General features: G+C 36.0%; 1 protein-coding gene across 10 annotated transcripts in view; it reads right to left on the bottom strand.

Annotated features, from left to right (window-relative positions):
* TTLL7 (tubulin tyrosine ligase like 7) overlaps positions 1–22,653 on the bottom strand; it is a 74,638-nt gene that overhangs the window by 5,012 nt on the left and 46,973 nt on the right. For 8 of the 10 annotated variants that reach the window (XM_054212874.1, XM_054212872.1, XM_054212873.1 and 5 more), the window contains 8 exons: positions 22,188–22,323; positions 21,298–21,384; positions 16,810–17,005; positions 15,410–15,693; positions 12,443–12,577; positions 10,592–10,672; positions 5,335–5,495; positions 805–978 (listed from right to left, as the gene is read on the bottom strand). In XM_054212874.1, the coding sequence (XP_054068849.1) occupies positions 805–978; positions 5,335–5,495; positions 10,592–10,672; positions 12,443–12,577; positions 15,410–15,693; positions 16,810–17,005; positions 21,298–21,384; positions 22,188–22,323 (1,254 nt within the window). Of the gene's footprint in view, positions 1–338; positions 458–804; positions 979–5,334; positions 5,496–10,591; positions 10,673–12,442; positions 12,578–15,409; positions 15,694–16,809; positions 17,006–21,297; positions 21,385–22,187; positions 22,324–22,653 lie in introns of all 10 variants that reach the window. The other 2 variants (XR_008468215.1, XM_054212878.1) reach the window with 2 other exon arrangements.

Here is a 22,653-nt window from a genome sequence, read left to right as displayed (position 1 = left end):
ATTATGGATAGAATTTGGAACCTAAATAATTTGAAACTTACATTTAATTCTCCACCTCCGACTGTTAAATTGCAGATCACTGAATCCCACAGTTGGAGCATTTTCAGTAATACCTACACTGACAATACTATAACCCCTCTTGTATCCAGTTGGAGAACTAAACCAGCCAATGGAGAATCGGGTAAGTGCCAAATAATTTTTTTACTATATGATGCTGTTTTGCAAGGTTTGAAAATATATTTGTGCTCTGTAAAATGAAATAATAAAGCTTTCAATCTGTAGGTTTTGGAGATCAACTTTGCAAAACTGTGCAATACAGTAAATCAGATGGCACTTACCTGACCCTTGGCTGGAGCTGTGCCCCTATCGCATCCCACTGCGAATGTGAAGCCAGAAGTATCATACATGTTAGGATACCTCTAAGAATGCAAATCTGGAATCAGTGACTTTGAGGGATCTGAGAAGGGGAAGAAAGGAAATTTTCAGTTCACTTTATGGAAAGCCTTTGCTGCAGCTACTTGGGCAGTAGGCAATCGAGACTTCAATAAGTGTAGCTTCACACAAAATGTGTGTATCAAGTCTTCTTTTAGTAGCACTTCATGAGTGGGGTAAAGAGATTAGAATGGTAGAAACTCAGGATCAAGGGAAATGTTGGGTGGTTTGCCTTTTTTTTTTCTTTTTTTAAAAAATAGTGAACTAGGCTTAAAAAGAAGTGTAGTGGTAGCAACACAGACTAAAACCTGTTCCAGTATTATCCTTTATACTTTGAATTATAATGTGGGAAGAGAATATTGAAATGTATACCTTGTATCATCCCAGTGGGGGCTAATCCCAGTTGGGGATCCTCTTGAATCTGATGAATGTTTATAAACCACGAGCAGGCAGTGTTTACAAAGCTGTACTACTCGTTGGCAACACTGGAGTTGCTCAGGAGTCACCACCTCTGTGCTTTTACTGAATATGGTTTCCCAAGAGCTCCTGTTACAGAAAAAGACACAACTTCATTTTTTCTATCACAAACTGCAATCTGAGAGCTCTACTGCTTTATATCAGATTTAACAATAGAGGAACAAGAGAAAAAGCATGACCTTGCCTATTTACAGGAAAGGTCTATACTATTTAACACAAATGCTGGCAAATGCTGAGTCCAAAATACAAATTAAGAAGTTAATCTTCATATGTGAAATGTCCACAGCCTTTTTTCACTTGGTTTGCTCCCTAAAGCGTTTATAGGGCCATTACTTAGGTTTAGCACATAATGATTTACTGTCACACAACAGTATATGTGTCTTACAACAGGAATAACAAAAAACACTTGTTATTTTTAACAGGCTACCACCTGAATGAGAATGTGATGAGATATTAGAAAGGATTTGATAAAAGTTATAAATTATTTCAAAATGTCTACACAGCATAATGATGCTCTTCTTCTAATTTAAGTACATGATACTAAGAAACAAACACAAGATTAATTTACAGGAGATTAGTATGTGCTCTGCTTCCTTATCCAAACAATCACATGAGAAGAGTTTCTCAGTTTAGTCATTCAAATACTACTTATTATTCCATCTGGTCATATGGGGTTGCTCTTCTACAATTAAGTGCAACTTGCAGAGCGTATCTATAGAGGCATTTATTTTTGAAATGTGGACCATCATGCTTTTGTTTTCTTAAAAAGCCATTTCTCTTTCCAAAAAAAAAAAAAAAAACCCACACCAAAAAGAATCCCTACCATACCAATATAAATCAGGTATGTTTTACCACAAAAGACAACAATAGCTCTTTGCATTCACCTCAACACTCCTGTTTGTGCAAAATTCTGACCAGATTATAGATCATTACATCTGTTTTAAAGGCAACATGGCCTCTGTGAAGCCTTTTTTTTGGTCAAAACATTATCCAATAGCACAGATGTTTGTAAGCTTGAGGTTTTTTGTTTGTTTATGAGAGCAGAACTTCATAGAGTGAGGAAAATTTGCTGCATCTGGCTTCAACACAGCATCCAGGATGCTTTAGCCTTGTCTACCGAGATCGGCAATAGATTTCACAGCCCTGGTGTAGGAAGTTTGTCCTTAAAACGACATCAAAGAACATGCAAGCTCACTTCTGCCTAGTGAGATTTTTAAATTTACTCTGTATTAGGATGGAATTACAAACATTAACGACTAAAAGATAAGCTGTATATGTATAGCTCGCTTATTTTTCAGCCTGGCTCCTCAGTCTAGATGACATATTCCAGCTGAAACTGTTCAGTCCTACTGGCTTTCCACCGCACACATAATTTTCATGTGATACAAGCATTTCTCCTTAATTATTATCCATATAATGACTTTTTTAGAAATATTGTTTATAAGGCATCTTTCATTTCATAAAAAGAATAATTCTGTTAATTGAAAAGCTACTATTTTCTTTAATATATTTTTCTCAATATTGTTTCCTGTCTGGGAACTTTCCACATGTATTTTTACATGGAAATTAATCTATTGTCTTCATTCTTTCCTCATGAAGTCATATGATGGCTGGTAGAAAGCAGCAACACGAAGTTCTAAGTATTACATTCATTCAACAGATTCACAGTACTACACATAATTATATTCTAATTCAATCCATAAATCTCCAAAATCCTGTGGAAGAAACTCTCCTGATAAATTCCTGAAGTTCTGGGCCTGGAGGTCTGTCATCACTTTCCTACAGTTCGGAGGGATTTTATCAGTGAAGAATAATATGTGGTCTGCTGTAACCATGGCTGATTATGAACATAGTGGTATACCGTTACCCTAATAACAAAGATTGCGATTTGGAAACATATATGTGAATTTGAATGAGCTTTGATATAAATGTGCTTGTGCAACGTCCTCCATGTGCTACACAGATTCAGTTCATACTCCATTATACTGCAGTCAGCAGGGATCAGCGTACTGTTACCTAAGGAAGCTTTATTTGTTATGCTGTAACTTTAGTTTCCATACATTAGTAAGAAATCATGGAGTCCTCACCAGATCCAGAACAAAGTATAATGCTTGATTGTGCAATATTGTCAATTATGTGTTATTCTTTTTATAACCATCTTGAAGTCAGCTGGTTCTAACAGTTTTCTCTTATTATTTTTAATTGTTATTTTTAATTTTTAAAACAACTGTACCTTTACATCATGGTTATTTCACTGAAGTTTTCTTTGATTCATTGTTCATTCTTTTTGCTAAAATAGCATATGCCTAGCAGAGATCTAACCAGCAAGAGAAAACCTTAAGGCTATTAGCTCTGCTCTTCTCCCAAGACACGTATCTTACAAATAGTCAAAGTTCTATAGTCCTTAATATATTATCACACACTCATGTTGTTTCCAAATTAGCACATGAATACCCCTCCTGACATGTTTCTCCAAACTCTACGCATGCCCTATGTTTATTCCAATCTGTTCTTTAAAATGGCACAGCAAACTGTAAGAAAAAGGGACAAAAAGTTGGCCTCTGCTACCGAAGTGCTGTACATGGGATCCCATGGATGTTGTGGATTACACGGCAAGAAGGATGCTTGTAACTGAATCAACAACATACTGGGAAGATACAAACAGCCTTTCTGTATTCTTCTGTGAATTATGTTTTAAGTACATTACATGCAGAGTGATCTCTTCACGTACTGGATATTTGTATATTACTTTTACAGTATTTTTAGAATCTTTTACATAGCAACTCCTCTTACAAGGAATTGAATCTTTGTCAAAGAATGTAACTCCACTTTTCAGTCAGCTGAGTCTTGTTCTGCACAAATAAAATTATTGCTACATGAGAAATCCTGCTCTTCATTGAACTCTTCTGCTGGCTCAAAAATCTTCTCCTGAGCCAAGTGAGCGGCAGAGTTGTTCAAAAGTTTTGAAATCCAAAACAAAAATTTTCATGCACATTAGAAGATTTTCACACTAAAAGTAAAATTCAAAATAATAACAGAATTATAAAAAGGGAAGGTAATTATAATATTTTATGACAACAAAAATTGACCTTGGACTCAAGACTTCACACACCTCTGCTGGCATGGAGGGACCCTGCAGCTGCTGAGGATTAGACAAATGTTTCAGGTTGGAAACACAGAAATCTTTTCTCACCCTACCTCAGCTTTTGGAGTGCACTGCATACCCCTTAGCTACCTCTAGCAAATCTTAAGTCTGACATTATCTGCATATTCCCATGGCCCGTCTCAGTGAAAAAAACGCAGGCTCCTAATGGCTTGCACAATAACAAGCCTTCAGCAATGAGAAGACAGCGGTAAAAAAGCCCAAAAAAATGATGGCCTATTTTGGATACTCTCAGATCCCTCTTCTTGTTATCCGTTTTGTTGGGAAACAATAACTAGTGCATTATGTACATTCTCTACATATGACAAATGTGAAGAACATACTGACCTGATTCCTATGTACATACAATATCCATCAACATACTATTGTGTTTGTTGTAGCTCATTTTCATGAAATTTCTTAGAACACCTTATGCAAGCTAATCAAAGCCCCTTCCATTCTTTATACATTGTGTATAGTTACAGATACAATGTCTTATTGTATGCAATGTATTTCATATTTAAACATTTGTATTCTTATTTTAATGAAGAAATTTGGCGGGTGGAGGGATTATTTTATACCTATGATATGATCCTCCAAACCTATCCTTACATGAATGCCTTTGATTTCAGCAATGTAGATTTTGAAGTGTAGAACACTGAGCTTTCAATATATGGCCTGATCTGTTTTTCCCCATAGACAACTTGTATTTGCTAACCAAACCAAAAACATCTGCTTACCTCAGCGTGGACATTTTCTATTCTGCATATACTTAAATTCCCACCAGTGTAGGAAACAGCAAATGTAATCAAGCACAGAAATTCAAACTCATTATTTGTAAATCACAGAACTGACATTGCATTTGGCGTGAGATGTCAGCTGCACTTGTGACTGAATTCTTCTCTTTTATAAGTCTGGGGCTCAGATAAATATGACAATGATTTCTGTTGATGGTAAATCCACATGTGACACTTACAGTGGTCTGGCCTCAAAATTGTGCATCATGCAATGAAAGAGTTGGCCTAAAGCTCAGATATTTTGAAAATTAGATTTTTTTCCTTAGATTATTATATTTGTAAATATATTGCTAAATGTCTGATTCCATTACTGAAATGGTTGGCCTAGATTATTACATTTGTAATTATACTGTATCTTTAGGTGGTTTTAATACAAGTTCAATGTATTACAGCATTCTCTTGAATGAAAATGAGCAACAAAGTACGCTAGAATTGATTGTAATTGTGAAGTTATTAAGAAAACTGAGATAAGAAAAACAGGCTTACCCTGAATTACAGAAACAGTTCCACAGACCTTGACCATGGCTCCAAAGTAACCGATTAAATACACGGTTAAAGAGACGGTACAGATGTAAATTTTCAATGTCTGGAGCCTTCCAGACACGCTGTAGAACTGCACGAACACTTGTCTTGACTATATCCAAAACCTAGGAGAGGGTATTCCAAGGAAATCAAAGCAAAGGCATATTGCAAAACCTAAAACCAACTGTTCGCTGATTCACTGAACACACACACAAACACACACACACAGATGACTGCATAGCTATAAATTCCCACAGATGTCTATGTTTCATTTCTGCACATTCATCAGCAAACTTTTATGATATGCTTTTTCTGTCAATAACATTTTGCAAAGCCAAATCAAAATATTTTATTTTTATTACAGAAAAGTTAATTTCTATTCTTTTCAGCCTGTTCAATACTAGCTTGTTTAAAAGACAAAAAGAGTTTAAAAAGAAACAAAATGGACACAATTACAGACTAGAAGCAACATAGTTAACAACCCAAATATTACATATTTGAAGATTACGTCTTCTTCTTTTCCCACTCCCTTTTAAAATATCATCTATTTTATAAAGAACTAAAACGTTCTGAAACAAACTGCTTTGGGTTTAATATCCGTTTAAGCTCAGTGTTACCCTAGATCAAACCAGTTTAGTTTACCTTTCATGCAGGAAACAGTGTAGTGAAATCAATAAGTAAGAAAATAATCAATAAAATATTTAAAATGGCAATGTTTATAGAAATGCAACAGATTTATTAAATACGGACTACATTGTAAAATCTACACTGTAAAATCTATCCTAAAAAAAAAAATAATCTGTCCTATGGTGCTGTAACTATTAACAAAAAAGTCAGTTAAATCAACATGATTTCCTGTAAAGGAGACACCCTTACTGTCTCTTTCACAAAACAGCATCTTCCAAAAAACTGTTCAGACTCAAGTGGGTGGTGAACCGATGGAGGTATTCACTTATTTGTTATGAGATGTTGCAAATTCTAAGATTTAGAAGGTACAATACTTGCTCAGGAAACTTTCAGAAGTGCGTGACAAACTGATTCACGCGGCTAAACATCTGACTCTCAAAAGGTGAAGGGGATTTAGTGAAACAGTAAAGTACGGAAGCATGGTATGGAACTTCGATTTTCTGGTCCTGCACAACAAACTGTTGTTCGTAGACAACAATCTGAGTAGACATGATGAAGGAAACAAAGCATAAACAAAATGCTTGCAATAGCACAATGGAGCTGTGTAGCAAAGAGAAATGCTTAACGAGCCGAAAATCTATGGATGCCTAATAATGACAACTTCAATGAAATACGTTATTTAAGCTGTTTTTTGAAGACCTAGAATTAGCCTGCACGCATAGGTCTTTTGCTAATTCCCTGCACATATGCACCTAGTGTGAATGCATTGCTCTCCTCTCTGTTGGGAATCTTTACGAATGCAGGTATCTAACACACTAAACCCACACCTGTGGTCTCTTGCTCCCCAAGAGTGAGATAAAAAGAGTAGTAAATTATAACCTAAGGATGCTGATCTTGTTTAGTGTCTGCAGGAGCTAAATGAAGGTTTTGGACTGCCCCACGCTTGTGGAACGGGTCCAGATTTTCAGACATCCTCTTAGCAGCATAGCCTACTGTCTTAATGCTTCTCTAGCAGCCTTTTCCTCATGCCTCGCCTCATTAAGGCTTTCCCACACAATGGCCAGTAGCTGTGACTGTATGCACCCATTTGAACGAACTAAGTCCCTAAATTACATAAAGGATCAACCATACCTTTCTTTGCAATGTTACACTGACTAATAGTAATTTATCTCCTTGGGTAAAAGAGAACAATTCCACCCCATGTAGATTCTCTCACTAGTCCAAAAAGACACGGACTAAGAACTATGATACCAATGTAGAGCTTTTACTTTTACTTTAGCACCTGGAGTTGAAGAAAACTACGGATCGAATCTTGCATCTTAGAGCAGCTGCAGACTGCCTGGTACTCCAGAAAAAAAAACTTTCTTCCCGTTTCTACTGTGTTGATGTTGCCAATATGCCAGAGGGGAAAACACCCCAGTTAAATGTTCTCAATTTGCAAACACGGCCTCAATCATCCATTTAAGAAAAGAGACAATGCATTGCACAAGAGCTGGAACTTCATGAAACCTACATCCCCATTTTCCTAAGTTAATTTCCCTAGTCTGCCTTCATCTTTCTGTTTACTTTAATTTACATCACTTACTTTAACATAACCAATTATCTAGGTGTAACAGAATAAGAGTTTATGAAAGAGAGTATTCAAAACAAGATGTACAGACCCTCTGGTAACCATCAAAACACTTTTAAAGAAATTATGTAAAGTGATGTAACACAAGACAGTCACAACTCCTCCCATAGAAAAGTCTCTTTTTCCTAAAAGTCTTGGGAGACTAAATTTTATTTTAGCATGTATCGATTTCATCAGTTTACTCTCAACTTGCTTCTAAATGACTCCTGTGCCTCTGCTGTAATGCCGGAATATTAGACACTAAGAATATGAGCAGGAGTTTAATTTTTCTACATCATATTGGATAATTCTTAAGAAAATATACCTGTCAGAGATGAACATTGTGAAATCTAGTACATTGCCCAGGTATTTTCTTCTCATGTTTTAGAACTTCCAAGTAAGTATAGTGAAGGGGACTGAGTTTCTGGTTTGTATTTCACAAAGTTGCAGAAGGTACCTTTGAGACAGATTCCTTACTTGCATAAATATTCTCCACCTTGAGCTTACTTCTCTTTTACCCACCCCATTGGAATATAAAACATACTTCTTTCAAATCAACAAAAGCTTACACGTTTGGCAGTCCTCAGCTGCAATGTCATTGTCAAAGTTAAGCCGTTTTTATAAACTACCCTTCTAAGAATAACTGCCTGATTGCTTGAAGGGATTGGGGTTAAAAGCAGTTTAAAAAAAAAGAAAAAAAGGCAAATCATTTCCAGTGCAAGCAAAGATGAAAGGTCCCACTAGTGCTTCAGGAATTATAAGTCTCCTAAGTTGTAAAAGATGTCCTCACAAGAAAAGCAAAGAAATCCACATTTCTGTTTGCGCAGTTTTTGCTAGTAATGACTTGGCGTATCAACCTGTATCATCCTGACTTTGTACATGTGCCCTTGGTTTGACATGACTCTCAGTCAAAGGACAGAACCACCCTTATACAGTTTAGGCTTTCTGAAATAACGCTTACAGGAGAAAATTCTGAATAGATTGCAAATAAAATAAAAACAGAAAAACCTAGAGAGTCACAGGTATATTAAGCCAGATGTCCAAACGGAGCTTAGGAAGGGCACTGAAGAATGTATAGTAAACAGCCTCAGTCCCTCAAAGAGCAGATACATTATTCTCCCTGTGGCAACTCCTTCCCATAGCTTTGGGGAATGACGTATGGGGAAGGGTTTAAAAGAGACACCTTAACCACTCCTGTGTGAAAGCCTTGTATCTCAGTTGCAACGGTGGGCCCAATCTGGTGACTTCTTTCCACACTGGTGGCGTCATAGATTAAAGAAAGCAATTCCAGCAACACGTCCCTCACCAGTTTCAACTGTCCAAAAGACTCCTGCTGAGAAAACGTGATCTCCATTGCAGCAGCAGTGTGAATTTTGGGCCCTGTTATCTATGTATATGTGCATCTATCTATCCCTCTCTCCCTCCCTCCTAGCAGCTCTTCCTCCATATCAGCATTTTCTACAAGCCCCCACTAAGACTCTCTCTGGTTTTGGGCAAGAGGCTACAGCTGCCATGTGGACACAACAGAAAAGACCTGTGTGCATGTATATTGGGATTGCAGCATTCTTTCCTGTAATTAAAAAGAAACACGGGATCATTCTAAGCAAAGAACTATTCAGCAGAACAGCTGCAGATATCAAACAAAAAATCACACAATCTCAGCCAATGAAGTTAGCTCCTTTACTGATTCCTGTCAATGGCACAAGAAATAATTGTGCTAAATAGATCTATACTGCCATTTGACATAGTTTAAGAGAATTCTGATTAAGTTATAGGCTCCTACATTTCCAAGTTCTTCAGTTTGTCGTGTCTAATTTTGTTTTAGAAAGCTGTGTGGACACATATTACATGTAACATCTAAACTTAACGTGACCAGTCAAATACATTTCTATCATATGACATCACATTAAATGGACATGTTTTCTCTGTCCAGTATGAAAATACAAGCATTTAATGCAATATTCCATAAAATACAATTTGAAAGACTGAGGATCATACTGCTCATGTTATAAAGAGTAATTTGAGATGAGGATCCGAAATTGTTCTTCCATTCTTCTGTAACAATCTACCAACCTTCTCCAATTATAATATTTATCATGTACATAGCATTTTAAGTTACTTTCTTTTATGGTCTATAAAAGTAGATTGTGAAACTGAGACACACAGAGATTAAATGCCTGGAACTGATATGCTAATCCACATAATGTATCGGTGACTGAGGCAGAGAAAAAACCCAAAATACTGCTTTAGGGGCACGAAAGTATTAGTAATAGATATAATTTCTGCTACATTAAGTAAAATAAATATTACACTGGGAAAATGATTTTGACTGACGTGTGACATACAGATATGACTGACATACTACAGTATGTCAGTTTTTAAACAGATTGAAAACTCTGTAGATGCTATGCACAACAGTAGCTCCTAGATAGCAGACGAGTGAAGACAGAATGATAAACAAGTATCATTAGTCCTTTGCAAGACTAAACCAGTTAGTTGAACACTTTAACAATGTCAATAATCTTTGCTTGGCAGGTCTATTTTTTATTCAGCATGATCTGTTGTAATACTGTGGGTCAAAGACTCAAATAACCAAATGCAATATCACTACCTCTAATGGAATTTTAATATGCCTGGTCAGAAACTGCTGACTGGTTTATCCCTTATCAATCAAATCTGCTGAATCAATACACTTCTAAGAATGTTTGCCAAAAATTAGGTATGTAAGCACTAATGATTTGCTTTTCTTTCAGCAGATTAATTTTTTTTTAAATTGTTCTTGAAATCATATTCCAGGATAATTATGCTTGTCTAAATATGAAGCAACATCACTTTCTGCAATGAAATCAATTCATATATATTTTAGCATTAATAGCCAGTATTTTAGCATCTCAGGTCACTCCCGGCTACTGCTAAACACCAGTAGAAACACTGCTATGCATCTACTTCAGATGATCTTCAGAAAATGAAATATACGTCACTTACTTTTCGTTGCTTTACAGAATCCAGTTTTACCAACCAATAGGATGCCACTTTTGTTTTATGATACTTCCAATTGTCCATAATCTGGAGTCATTGCAAAACACAAGATAAAAGAAATACACATAAAACCAACTGAAATCTGGCACTTCATTCATGGGCATTCCTAATGCTACAAAGTGTGAGCATCTAAAAGACCTCTGTGAAAAGAACTTTTCTCTAAAAGTAGAAAAATATTTGCAAATTTATGTGGGGGGAACGTTTGCAAAGACTTGTGCAACCTTTCAGTTTAATCCTGCCCTCTTTTCCAGCTGATTCTGACAGTCATACACTACAAAGCAGGTAGAAACTTGTCTTGACTGACTCAGCTAGGATTCCTTGAGCACAGCAGTACGTTCAATAATGTATGACTATTAATCTATTTAAATCGTGAGCTTTTTGCTGCATCGAGGACATTAGACATATCTTGAAAACATCCTTTCTATAAATGATCATATATGAACTGCAATACTCTCCTTTTATGATGTTTAAGTACTATCAAAATAGCTAGAGCTGCGAACATACATTTTTATTTTCACTTTGTTATTCTATCTTTCTATTCTATTCCAGATCTATATCAAGTTTTTCCTCACGGACAACTACTATACCACTACTTCTTTCCTTCCATAATGAAATACTGTATCTCATCAGAAACTATTTAAGGCCAAACAAATTTATAACAGAATTCTGCAATAAGGAAATGCACTTATAACCGCACCAGCATTGCATGAGAAAGCACCACTAGATGGAGTGCATGCATGTACACACACTCCCATACGTACATAAATGCACACACACTCTCAATATGTCCAAATGAGAAAATGTAACGAAGCATTTTATTTCTGATTCTAAGATGAGAAACTAAATATGCTACTTATGTCCAGAGTCACCCAAATCAACCATCATTACAGGACAATTCCTTTCCACCGTGATGCAGTTGCACAGATCACTAAAGACATAATCAGCATTTTGAAAGCTTGCAGAGGAAAGGACATTTCCGACCGGATAGTGAATGAGATTAATTTTAACACACCGTGGACTGTGCTTACTACATCACAGTTCAGGTGTTAACTGAAATTACTAGATCCCTCCATATCTCTACTAGACTGAGAGAAGAACTTCTATCTTCTTTTTTTTTCTTTTCCCAAGATGACGTTAGTTTCTTTGCACTAGCCATTTAAAAGGGATTCATATACCATGTATTTTCTGGTTCTGTATCTGAATATTAGGTGTTGCCTTTTAATTGCCCTTTAGATCGGGCATTGTTTCACATGTCTTTGATACCACAGGATGAGGCTCAGGACAATGTGGGATGTAATAAAGAGTAAGCTGGCACACTAGAAAAGCCAAAAAGAGTGTGGCTGGTGTTCTTTATGACTAGCAAAATTCCAGTTTGTCTTGCAGCATACCATTCTGAGTTCTCCCGTATGCCTACTCAAGAGCAAGTTAAACATGTCAGGATCCGTACTAACAATATCAGATGAAATATAAACAGTTAATGAATTGTAACATTCTTTTTAGCTTACTTAAAAGTTTGAACTTTCTCCACAATGAAAAACTGAATTTTCCTAACCTTCCTGATTGCCTCTCATATATTTTATAAAGACATAGGAACCTTTTCAGTGCTACTCTCTTACGGTCAGAAAGTATGCAAAGTTCCAAGCTTTTGAAATCTTTTGAATTATCCTGAGTTATGGAAGTTTTAAGGCCACAGGAGCTCATGAATCATAAATTGAGCTTTCTACTTCCCTTCATTTTAGTGGCTTAAACGGTAAATGCCTAGCCTTTAATTCTTCTTTCTTATTTATAGATACTTACATCTTCTATAATTAATTCTGATTCTTCATCTGTTTTTCCTGGGAACTTCATTCTCATGTCATTGATAATGAGAAGAGTCTCTTTTGTCAAAGCAACTTCTTGCTCCTTTGTTTTCTGTTGCAGCAAAGACTCACTCTAAACATCAATGTGAAGCAGAGGAAAAATTTCAGGAGTGTCATTAGATCACATTACAAAGATGTTCCCTCGACAAAAATAAATTCTAAATAGGGTGGCATAAAATATATTATTAAATTCTGTAGACATAATATCTAATACGTAACTAATATGCACATATATGCCTTATGTACACTAACACATCACCATTACTTATAGTTGTCAAGAAATTCAAGAAAAACAGTTCAAACGTAAGTCTGTCTGAAACAAAACCAACAAATACATATTCGATATTTATGATGCCCTCCATTTAAAATCTAAATTTGAAATTTAGATAACAGACCTTGAATTTTAATTCAACATAATGAAAAGAAATTATTAGTCATAAAAAACTTCCTTTCGGTTCTTCACTGCAACAATTTAACAGAAACTGCCAATTACATGTAATTGTGCCGGCATTTCAGGAAGCCTCAAAAAGTAAGGATGCTTTGCTCCCACTCTGATCAGTGGGGGTTCTGACAGTGTCTTTGATTGTCCAGGATTTTGTTTAAAATCTCAGTGCTTTTTACACCAACATCAACTTGAACCCCTACAGTGTCTGTGGAGGACCATCTCTGGAGGGTTTTGGGGTTTTCTTTAAATCAGAATTGTTTCTGGTGCTCTTTCTTTTGCTTATTTTTGTGTTTGGAAGATTAAGCAGGCTTAATTTTGTTTTTTTCAAGAGCGAAACTGAATATTTTTAGGTATTTCTAAATCTTAGTATTTTCTAAGAACTACAATAATTACTTAAGGATATTTTTGCTTAAGTAAGTGATAAATATTTTCAAGCATAACAAAATATTTTGCTACCTGATATATAATAATATGGCTGAAATAATAAGATAGCAAGTATCTCCAAACCCACTTTTGTTTGTAACTGCTATAATAATGCGTATATAATTCCCAACGGTAAATGACTTATTCCACTTAGTTTCCATATCTTTAGTACATTTAGATCTCAGCAGCCTCCAAAAATGGCAATGTACTGCTCTTTTCTTTCCCAAAGGACAGATAAACTAATACTTTATCGCGCACAAATGATTTCTTCTTAGTAAGTTACAGTTTATCAATTTAAATTTTCTTCTAGCAGTAATATATAGTATATTATTCTTAGTTGCAAAAATAATTATGAACAGAGTTCCATTCACAATACAGTGCTAAATTATGAGTAGTTCTTATCCATTCTGTAAGTAATTTTATTCACATTATTTTAAGAAGCATGACCTAAGCTCTATCACCCAACATAATTGTTCTGCACATCAAGATCATTTCTCTGGTGGAGCTTTCTCAATGAAAAACAGAGTATGGTTTCTTACTAATGTTAATTTAAGTGAGTAGCCCATTTTTAATGTCAGATGGTAAGAGACTGTTTTTAATCTTTCAGTAATTTGTATTTGATATAGAGTTAATGTGAATAGAAAAATCTATATTAGCCCTGTCTCATTAAACTCTCAGAGTACATCTTGATGATAAAAGGGTACTTTTTAAACTTGAGATAGCTAATGTGATAAAAAATACCTTTAACACGTTGTGTTGAAGACACAATCTTAATGTCTTTCCAATTCTATTAGCTGACTTTAAAGATGGAAAACCATGTTAAGGAGTATTTCACAAGATTTCAGCACACAATTTTAAAAGGATCCTTTTTCATCATTTAGACAAAGCCTCACAGGCAAAACAGACAATGAGCATTCTACTGGATAAAAATGATGATTAGAGATAGTAAATACTATGAAGCCAGTTCATTAGCATTACAAAAGGATTTCTCACAATCAAAGCTCACCACAATGGAGAAAGGCCGCAAATATAGTTTTGCCCCATCTCCAGGTGAATTATTTGGGTGATGAAATATACAGGTTAGGTACCAAAGCACGAATGGAAAAACACTGGCACCAACACTGAATACAATACTGAATGAGGCTGGGGACTGATCCCAGCAAACACTGCCCAGGGATAAGCGGATATGTGATCCACCGTGCAAACACAGAAGAAGAAATGCCTGGGTTGCGAAGAAGATGCCAAAGAAGATGGCAGTCTAGTCACAAAAGGAAAAAAATGTATGGCTCAGAAGTACCTCGTGAAATTACAACTAACCACACAAATTCTAAACAGCTAAACGTGTTTAATCTGATCTATTTATTCTATTAATCGTTTGGTTAGACCACCTGAGTCTAAATGTTTGTCTGTCCCAGGGACAGGCTTCAAAAGGAAAGAAGTTTCATCTTCACTTTAAAAAAAAAAAAAAAAAAAAAAAAGATGGCTGGAAGTAGAACTCTGCTGCAGTGGTATAGTGTATGCCATTCAGGTACACTAGGTTGAAAATGAATTACATCTTCCTCTACAATGGACACCCATACAAAGTCTTACTAATGTTTTATTCTGATACAATGTGGAATATACACTGGTTTTGAAATACTGATGTATTTCTGTTACTGTAAAGATTTTGAAGGTAGGTACATCCTTTATTTCAGAACCAGCAGTCCCCAAAGAAACCAGAGAAACTTTTTAAGAGAAGTAAAACCCTTTCTGTCTTCAAAAACTATTTAGGAGAGCAGGCTTCCCAGTCACAAAAACTCTAATTCCATTCTCAATAAACACGACATCTATATTGCTGCACCAGAAACACTGAAACATCACAGCTAGCACTCATGGTGAGTCATATGCTGGTCTAGAGATCTTAAATTCATGAGTTTCTGTCAAAATAACATTGACTGTAGTACCTCAGGTTTTCTGACACTGTGAAAATTAGTAATGTATTTATTGAGTTTTAGAGAAATGGAACACATTTTGAATGCAACTGCTGTGTTAACTCACCCCTGAAGAGTTCATAGTTCCCAAGCTGGATGTCTGAGAGACTCCTCTAGCTGAAGATGGGCTGCGATTTAAAGAATGAGACCTATTCACTGGGGATGCACGCTGGATTTGCAGAGATGTTTTGGCTGAAAAGGGACGATGCTCAGCTGCCTGTGACTGCATAGTCAATATCGATATTGAACGAGGGCAGCTCACAGAACGCCTTATTGGACCTGTGGATGATGTGGGGGGTGAATATGACGGAGATTTTATATTTTTAATCGAAGGTTTCCAGTTCATTCTACCTGCAGACAAATTAAATGAATGATGCAATTACTTATTCTTTTAACACCCATTTTTCAGTCTTTGTAACTAACAAATGACTAACTAACCAACTAACAAACATATATGACCAACATGTGCGTGCGCACATATGCTGTACTATAATGTATGTTGACTAACAACTATACATGTAGCAGTTACTCCTGTCAGATCCCCTAATAATACATACTGTACATACTCTATAAGAACATTTATTTCTTCCTCGTAGTCAACTTTCAATCAAGTAGACTCCAGTCTTCCATAACATGCATCAGATTTATGACAGAGTGCATATGCCCTATAGGTCAAGAATTATGTTGTTACTACGTGTGGCTTCTTGACTGTAAGTATATGGAAGCAGGAGAGAAAATTTGGTTGATGGGATCCCGTATTTGCAGGTCCGGTCTCCCTCATCTGCTCCTGCATAGATGTACACTTTTCTAATTCAGTCGTCTGCTAAATAAATGATGCTGCTATGAAAAATAAAATTTTAGAAGCAGCGTTATATGTGTGCAATTACATGATGAACTTCTTTGAGACAATACACTGCTAAAACAAAAAATAACATGCTGTATCTATCATGTTTGACAGAACATCCTCACACTAATGCTCTGCAGCAAGAGAAACAATCACAAAAAGAAAGAAGACAATCACAAGAAAACAATCACAAAAAAAACTTGTTCAGGGATCTCATCTGGAATATATTACCTTCTATATGTCTCCAGATACATTTCTTTACCCTTTATATATTTCTTTATCCTTTCTATATTCCAGCAAATTCAAGCTTAATAAGATTACTTTTTACAGGGCAAAAAAGGACAATGTTCTCAAAAAAAAAAATAAGAGCAAATTTCCACATGTAGCCCAGGTGGTAACCCAGCTGTATTTTTCTGTTTTGCATTCTTGGCAAAAGTATATTAATTTTTCCCTGGGTTTAAAATTCATTTTCATTAATTTAGAGAAGATTTTAAAGAAGATGAAACAAGCAAACCAGCGTTTAACCCTGAGTTACAAATGTTGATACATTTTAAATACTGAAGCATTTTATATAAATCATCGTGAATGCCAGACTTACTTGGAAAATTGATAATTCAACTTACCTGATCGTTCCAAAGATTTGCATTTATTTTCTTCAAGATCATATGAAACTTTTTTCTCCTTTTTTTCATTGTGATCTTCCTTTTCAATTTCTTCTCCCGATTCTGACATACTGCTACCACTATCGCAGCTACTGTCACTACTGTAGTTCTTAAGTTTTCTTGAGGGCTGTGCGCTTTCTGGCATTGAACACAAGGGCTAATGCGAAAAAAACCCAAAACCACACAACAAAAAAAAATACCCAAGAAATTAAATTCTTTCATAATCCCAAAGGAACATTTTACTATGACACTAGGTTCCTGATTCAAGCAGGTTCATTTGTACATATTTAAACCCTCCCAAATCAGACTGGAAATTTGTCCTTAATTTTAAAATAAATGCTTAAATATTTCATTAATTTCACTACGCGGTTATCCTAATCTTTCTCACATGAAGAGCAGCCTAACAAAGTAAGGGGGAGAACAAACTATTTTAAGTATGACTTACACTGCTAGACATACTGAATTATAGTTTGAAATCATAAATCCAGTGGTACAGAACACAATTTACAATCAGTTTCAATCCCTCACTGATATTTGCAATAACTGAAACTCTAGTTTAACAATGACCAATGTAAAGTACAGAAATACATCAGGGAACTTTGGCTGATATACTTCTGAAAAAGAGAGTGACTGATGCATATCCTGCAGAAAGCAGCAAGTGGAAGAATATAGGAAGCTATGCTAGGTGTATTGGGTGTCCCATATGGACATGGGATTCAGTGTCATTAAGTAATTAATCTTGTGCTATTACCAAGGATACTGTGAGACAACAAGCAAAAAGTAGGAGACAAACTGAAGCAAGAATAGAAGCTACAAATGAAAACTCTTCTTCCATCTACCATCAAGCAAACAAGAAAAATGCAATATCCTCCATGATATCTATTATCCTAAGAAGGCTCATGTGGTCACTTTTTTTTCCTACACATTTTCTTTCCAGTGACTCTCAGGTATAAGAAGCTATGGTGATGGCCTCACCTTCCTAGTCATCTAATAGACTGCAATTAAAACTCAGATTTTAAAAACATTAATATTTTGTTTCAGAGTGAAACAGAAGAACTCTCAGGATTAATTTAAATTGCCCTATTATCTCAGCATAATGTAATGCACCAAAATTAATTGGAAGGGTAAGCCCCAAAGATACTGTTCCTGCAAGGTACACTAGTAGTGTAAGTAAACATGTTCTACCTAAACTTCTATTCCAGCCAAGGAAGAAAAGAGATTTCTGCCACTAACTTAAAAGTGACAGTATGTTTATGCAAGCCCAAGCTGTTAGACCAGATAAGGAAAAGTTGAAGTATATTTCATTGAGGAGAGCCCTGGCAATTGTTCAGATTACACTAAAAATATTATGATATCTATCTACCTGCCAAAAGGACAAATTTAGGTGCCTCAGCACGTATTGCTTTCTCAAAAATAGCTGTCCTAATCATGAAATGTTGTGTATCATGGAGATCTATTGATCAGACATTCCTGATGAGTTATACAAGGGATAATAAACATTTTCAATCAAAATTCACAGGGGCTTTAAGGTCGACCTCATTCCCACTTATGATATGCATGTTCCTCCCACATTCTACACTAAACAATAAGAACATCGTGACCAAGACTTTACATCAATTAACAAAGAAGAATAAAAAGAAAGATCAAAGATATTACAAAAGGCAATAATGACAAATAATCGCCTTCATTTTCCCCTTATGCTAACCTGATTTTTCTTTGATTAAACTAATCTGATTTTATATCAGAAGGATAAAAATAAAAGTAATTGCTCATTTCCTCTAAAATATGTTATTTTATTTCCTTAGTTCTTTTTTCTGCACAAACAGGTGCAACGTAATAAAAAAAGAGTAAACCTTACAATGAGTAAGGATAATGTGCCCTCTAGAGGCTACAAATAAACCCCACATTTCCAAAATGTATTTCTCAGTCTAAGTAGAATTCAGTAATATTTTAATTGCAAGCAAAACTGCCTTCATTCTGGGAAATTCTTGACCTTTTTTCTACTCTGAGCTCCTAATCACGTTTGAATAAAAAAGAGAAACTGAAATTCCTGGCAAATATGGAATACTTGGTACTTGCAAAGTTTATTTACACACACACTCCTCTGCCCCTCAGATACATATATGTATGTGTAATGTGTATATGTATATATGTTTCTATGTGTGGAGGAGGATGAGGAGGAAAACTTTCCTCTCTCCTAACTATTCCAGCTGTTCTGTATGGAGTTTTCCAAGTCCTGACTGTTCCTTTTTCCAAGGAAGAGAGCACGCCCAAGGCAGAGCACCTGACTTCCTAACAGCAGCTTTTGTCAGCAGGCCAGACACCGAATTTTAAGGGAGGACAGGACTTTATGACCTTCTGAAAGAACATTCATGTTGAATAACTGTTCCTTCAGGTTCGTTTTGTCTATCAGATCTTGTATGTGTTACTTTTTTGATACGCTAATGGATCTTTATTTGTGGGATTTTATGATTACAAGAAGACGAGTTTTACAGCTGGATTATTCTCTTACCTGATAGACTGGCAGGCAATAGTAAGTTTCGCTGCCTACCTCACTCGCCAGATTTCAATACAGATATATATTTAGATACTACATATCTCATAGCCGACCCTTTACAAAGAGGTGGCCAATCAAATGTGTATTATTAGCCATATGCACCTTACCCCTTACAGGAAAGAGGTGATGCTCTTTCGGTACAAGATACAAGGCCATCCACAATGGGCATCTGTATTTCAAAGGGAGTGCATAGGGTATTATGCAACCAGGGAAGTCTCCAGTCACACGGCTTCACTGTAGGCATGGTTTAAATGATTGAGAAGTGTATCAGGACCCTAAAAAAGATGCAGGAGTAGAGATCCTGTACAGCATGAAGTGTGCACACTGCAAGGAAAAGAAACAATCTCCTTGGATAAGCTAGTTTCATTGCCTTCCCTTTTGATTTAATCAGTTTTATGGGGGAAAAAAAAAAAAAAGATGAGAATTTTGGTCATATGCAATTTTTTCTTTATTCTGTAAGTGCAAACAATATTATATTGGTAGAACAGCTTGTAAGCTATGGAACCATATGCCTGCCATGCCATATAGTCTCACTCACAAACTGATCAAACTTCATCTTAAAACTAACTAAAAGAGAGGTTTCCTAATTTGGGCTCAGTACCCTATTAAACGTTTATGGCCTCCAGCTTGGGAATGGCTTTTGTGCAGCGAGTGTAGAGATAGTATAGATCAAGGCTGTGTGCATACAGTCAACAGACAGACGCTCTCTGAGGGCTGCTGGGAAGAGACAGGCTTCTGGAAAAAGGAAAAATGTGACTGAGATGCTGAACTCTAATTTAGTGACCCTATGTTAAAGAACTCAAAACAAAACCTTGAGGAAAAGAATCCCTGAAGAATGTGAGTTGACTGTGTTGCCAGGGTGGACTGTTTTTTTTTTTCTCTCTTCTTTAAATGAATCCATGACTGTTAAAGCACTAGCTCACAAAAATGCCGTATCTGTAATGAGGTTCCTGCAAATCTGTCTTAATACCAGATTGGATACACAGATCCTCTTTCCAGTATGCATGCCTGTAATAAGATGTAGCTCTCTGGATTCTTGCACATACATAAAGTACCCCTGCAAGCTCAGGAAAATTGTCAGCATTCATTTTGTACAGAAATTCCCAGATTTGTACACCATGTCATCGGAAACACAAAACGCTGTAAAAAAATTTACATACATCCATAAACAAATCTGTCAGAGCTCAGGAACACAAATGCCGGCTCCTCTAAGCAGACTTGACCTAAAATGTTTGCAGGATCTAAGAAACATACCTATTTTAGCCAAGCCCAAACTATTTATCTTTACTGAAATTATCTCTACAGAAATATGCAGTGTATTTAAGGCAAAGACTCGCATGAACTATGCACACAACCAGAAAGCATTAAGCTAAAAATAATAAACATTCACTTTAAAAGCAGATTTTGGATATGAAACAGGCTCCAAGATATACTGTACAACCCTTTTAGCAAGCAAGCAAGCTACAGATACATCATAATAATAATTAATCCTTTGAGTTTCCATAGTGCCTTTTATCCTATGATCTCAAAACTCATTGCTGGCACTAATCGATTAAAGATTAAAGCATTCTTCTGAGATAGGCTATGGATATAAAAATCATTTCACACACTGAAATCAAGCACTCTCTTGTGCAACAGTTGTTGCCACGCACAACAATTCCCCAAAATAGCTTAGAGAGGAAAAGAAGGATCTCATATCCAGTTAAAATTTTAATGGGATTTAGTTGGACAAAAACTAGTTATGCTTCTCTTCATACTTCGAAAAAAAAGGCTAATGTCAGTCTGAGGAAGAAAAGTTCCACCAGGATCAGCTAACTAAATTCCCTACTTAAAATTCTCAGACCACCTCTCTACGAAGTGAAATAAAAAAATGGTATCTAAAAGTCAAATACCTTAGGTCCTCGCTGCCTGGTGCATTTTCCCATTAGTTTTTCGTCATCTATTTCACACTGCTCCAGAAGATCCAAAATGTCCTCCTCCTAGAAATGGGAATTTCACTAAAATTAATTCAAAGCAGGACATATCCTATCCTTCCAAAATTCAAGCACCAAGTGGTAGGAATTTGAAATTACTTTGATTACTAATTCCTGACATAACACTAGGAATCCCTCCGCAGGAGGATATAAAAGTATTTCTTCTAATGCATGCACCTCTGCTTGCAATCAACATGAATTTGAAAGTTAAAAATCAAGTCTTAACATTTATTAAAGATAAAAGTCTGAAGAAAGGGTTTACTCCTGTAAAACTGCTGGATGATGTCAACTACACAGATGGGAAATTATTTATCAGATTTCAAATTAAATCACGTTAGTTCATTATTTTAAATATAGCCATTTTCCTACTCCAACTACATAAGTAGGCAATCAGGCAGAGTTTTTGGATGCCTTAAACTAGTGGAGCTGGTTTTATGATATCTCTCGTTCCAGTCCATACAAGTGGATGAATAGGCTGGGGACGTTACTGGAGGAAGAAGGAGGCAATTACCAGCTCAAAAGCAGTTTCTGCCAACCTCTGGTTTGGCCAGGGGTAAGGCTGAGGATCAGGGAAATGGTAAAGTAGCTTAAAGCCATCTAGCCTGTCTCCACCCTGGGTCCACTGCAGTTCATCCAGATTCAAGGATCTGGCCCACAAGCTGCACAAAGAATAATAATAATGAAATGATGGAAACATTATCAAATGCTATTTATTAGCCATCACATATGATTATTGTGAAGCTAATCCACAAGGTCATGAATTCCAAAATAAATAACTCGTAAAGCCAATACTTCTTGTGCTTCAGTACCTTCATTCTTTTTAAAGGGTTATTCATTTCCCGCTGAAGTGAAGCTGCTCTCCCAGCAAGAAACGTCTGAAAAGCAGTGGCTAATAAACTCTCATACTTTTCAAGTAATGTCTTATCATCAGGAGGGTAAATTCGCCTAAAATAGGGGGGAAAAAAATGAGTTTAAGATAGAAGCTGAGCTACTTACACACTAGGAACAAAAGTAATGCGGCTAATTCACAGTCTCTTCTATAATGCATCTCATCTATAATAATTATATAATATCATATCATAAAATATATACTCTGAACATTGCTCTCTAAATCTAATTTTAACTCAGTGAACACACTGATATTTAAACCAGCGATTAGCTAGTCAGGTCACTCCAGAGATATACCAAAACTCAGTTTTGCAGTACTCTGAAACTTCAGTGGGTGTGAATGATACACACAGGTGTGAATGATTCATGAAATATTACAAAATATTG

This window comes from Rissa tridactyla, chromosome 8 (genome assembly GCF_028500815.1).
Source record: "Rissa tridactyla isolate bRisTri1 chromosome 8, bRisTri1.patW.cur.20221130, whole genome shotgun sequence".
In the NCBI taxonomy this organism is placed as follows: domain Eukaryota; kingdom Metazoa; phylum Chordata; class Aves; order Charadriiformes; family Laridae; genus Rissa; species Rissa tridactyla.
This window is presented reverse-complemented; position numbering and strand designations above follow the sequence as displayed.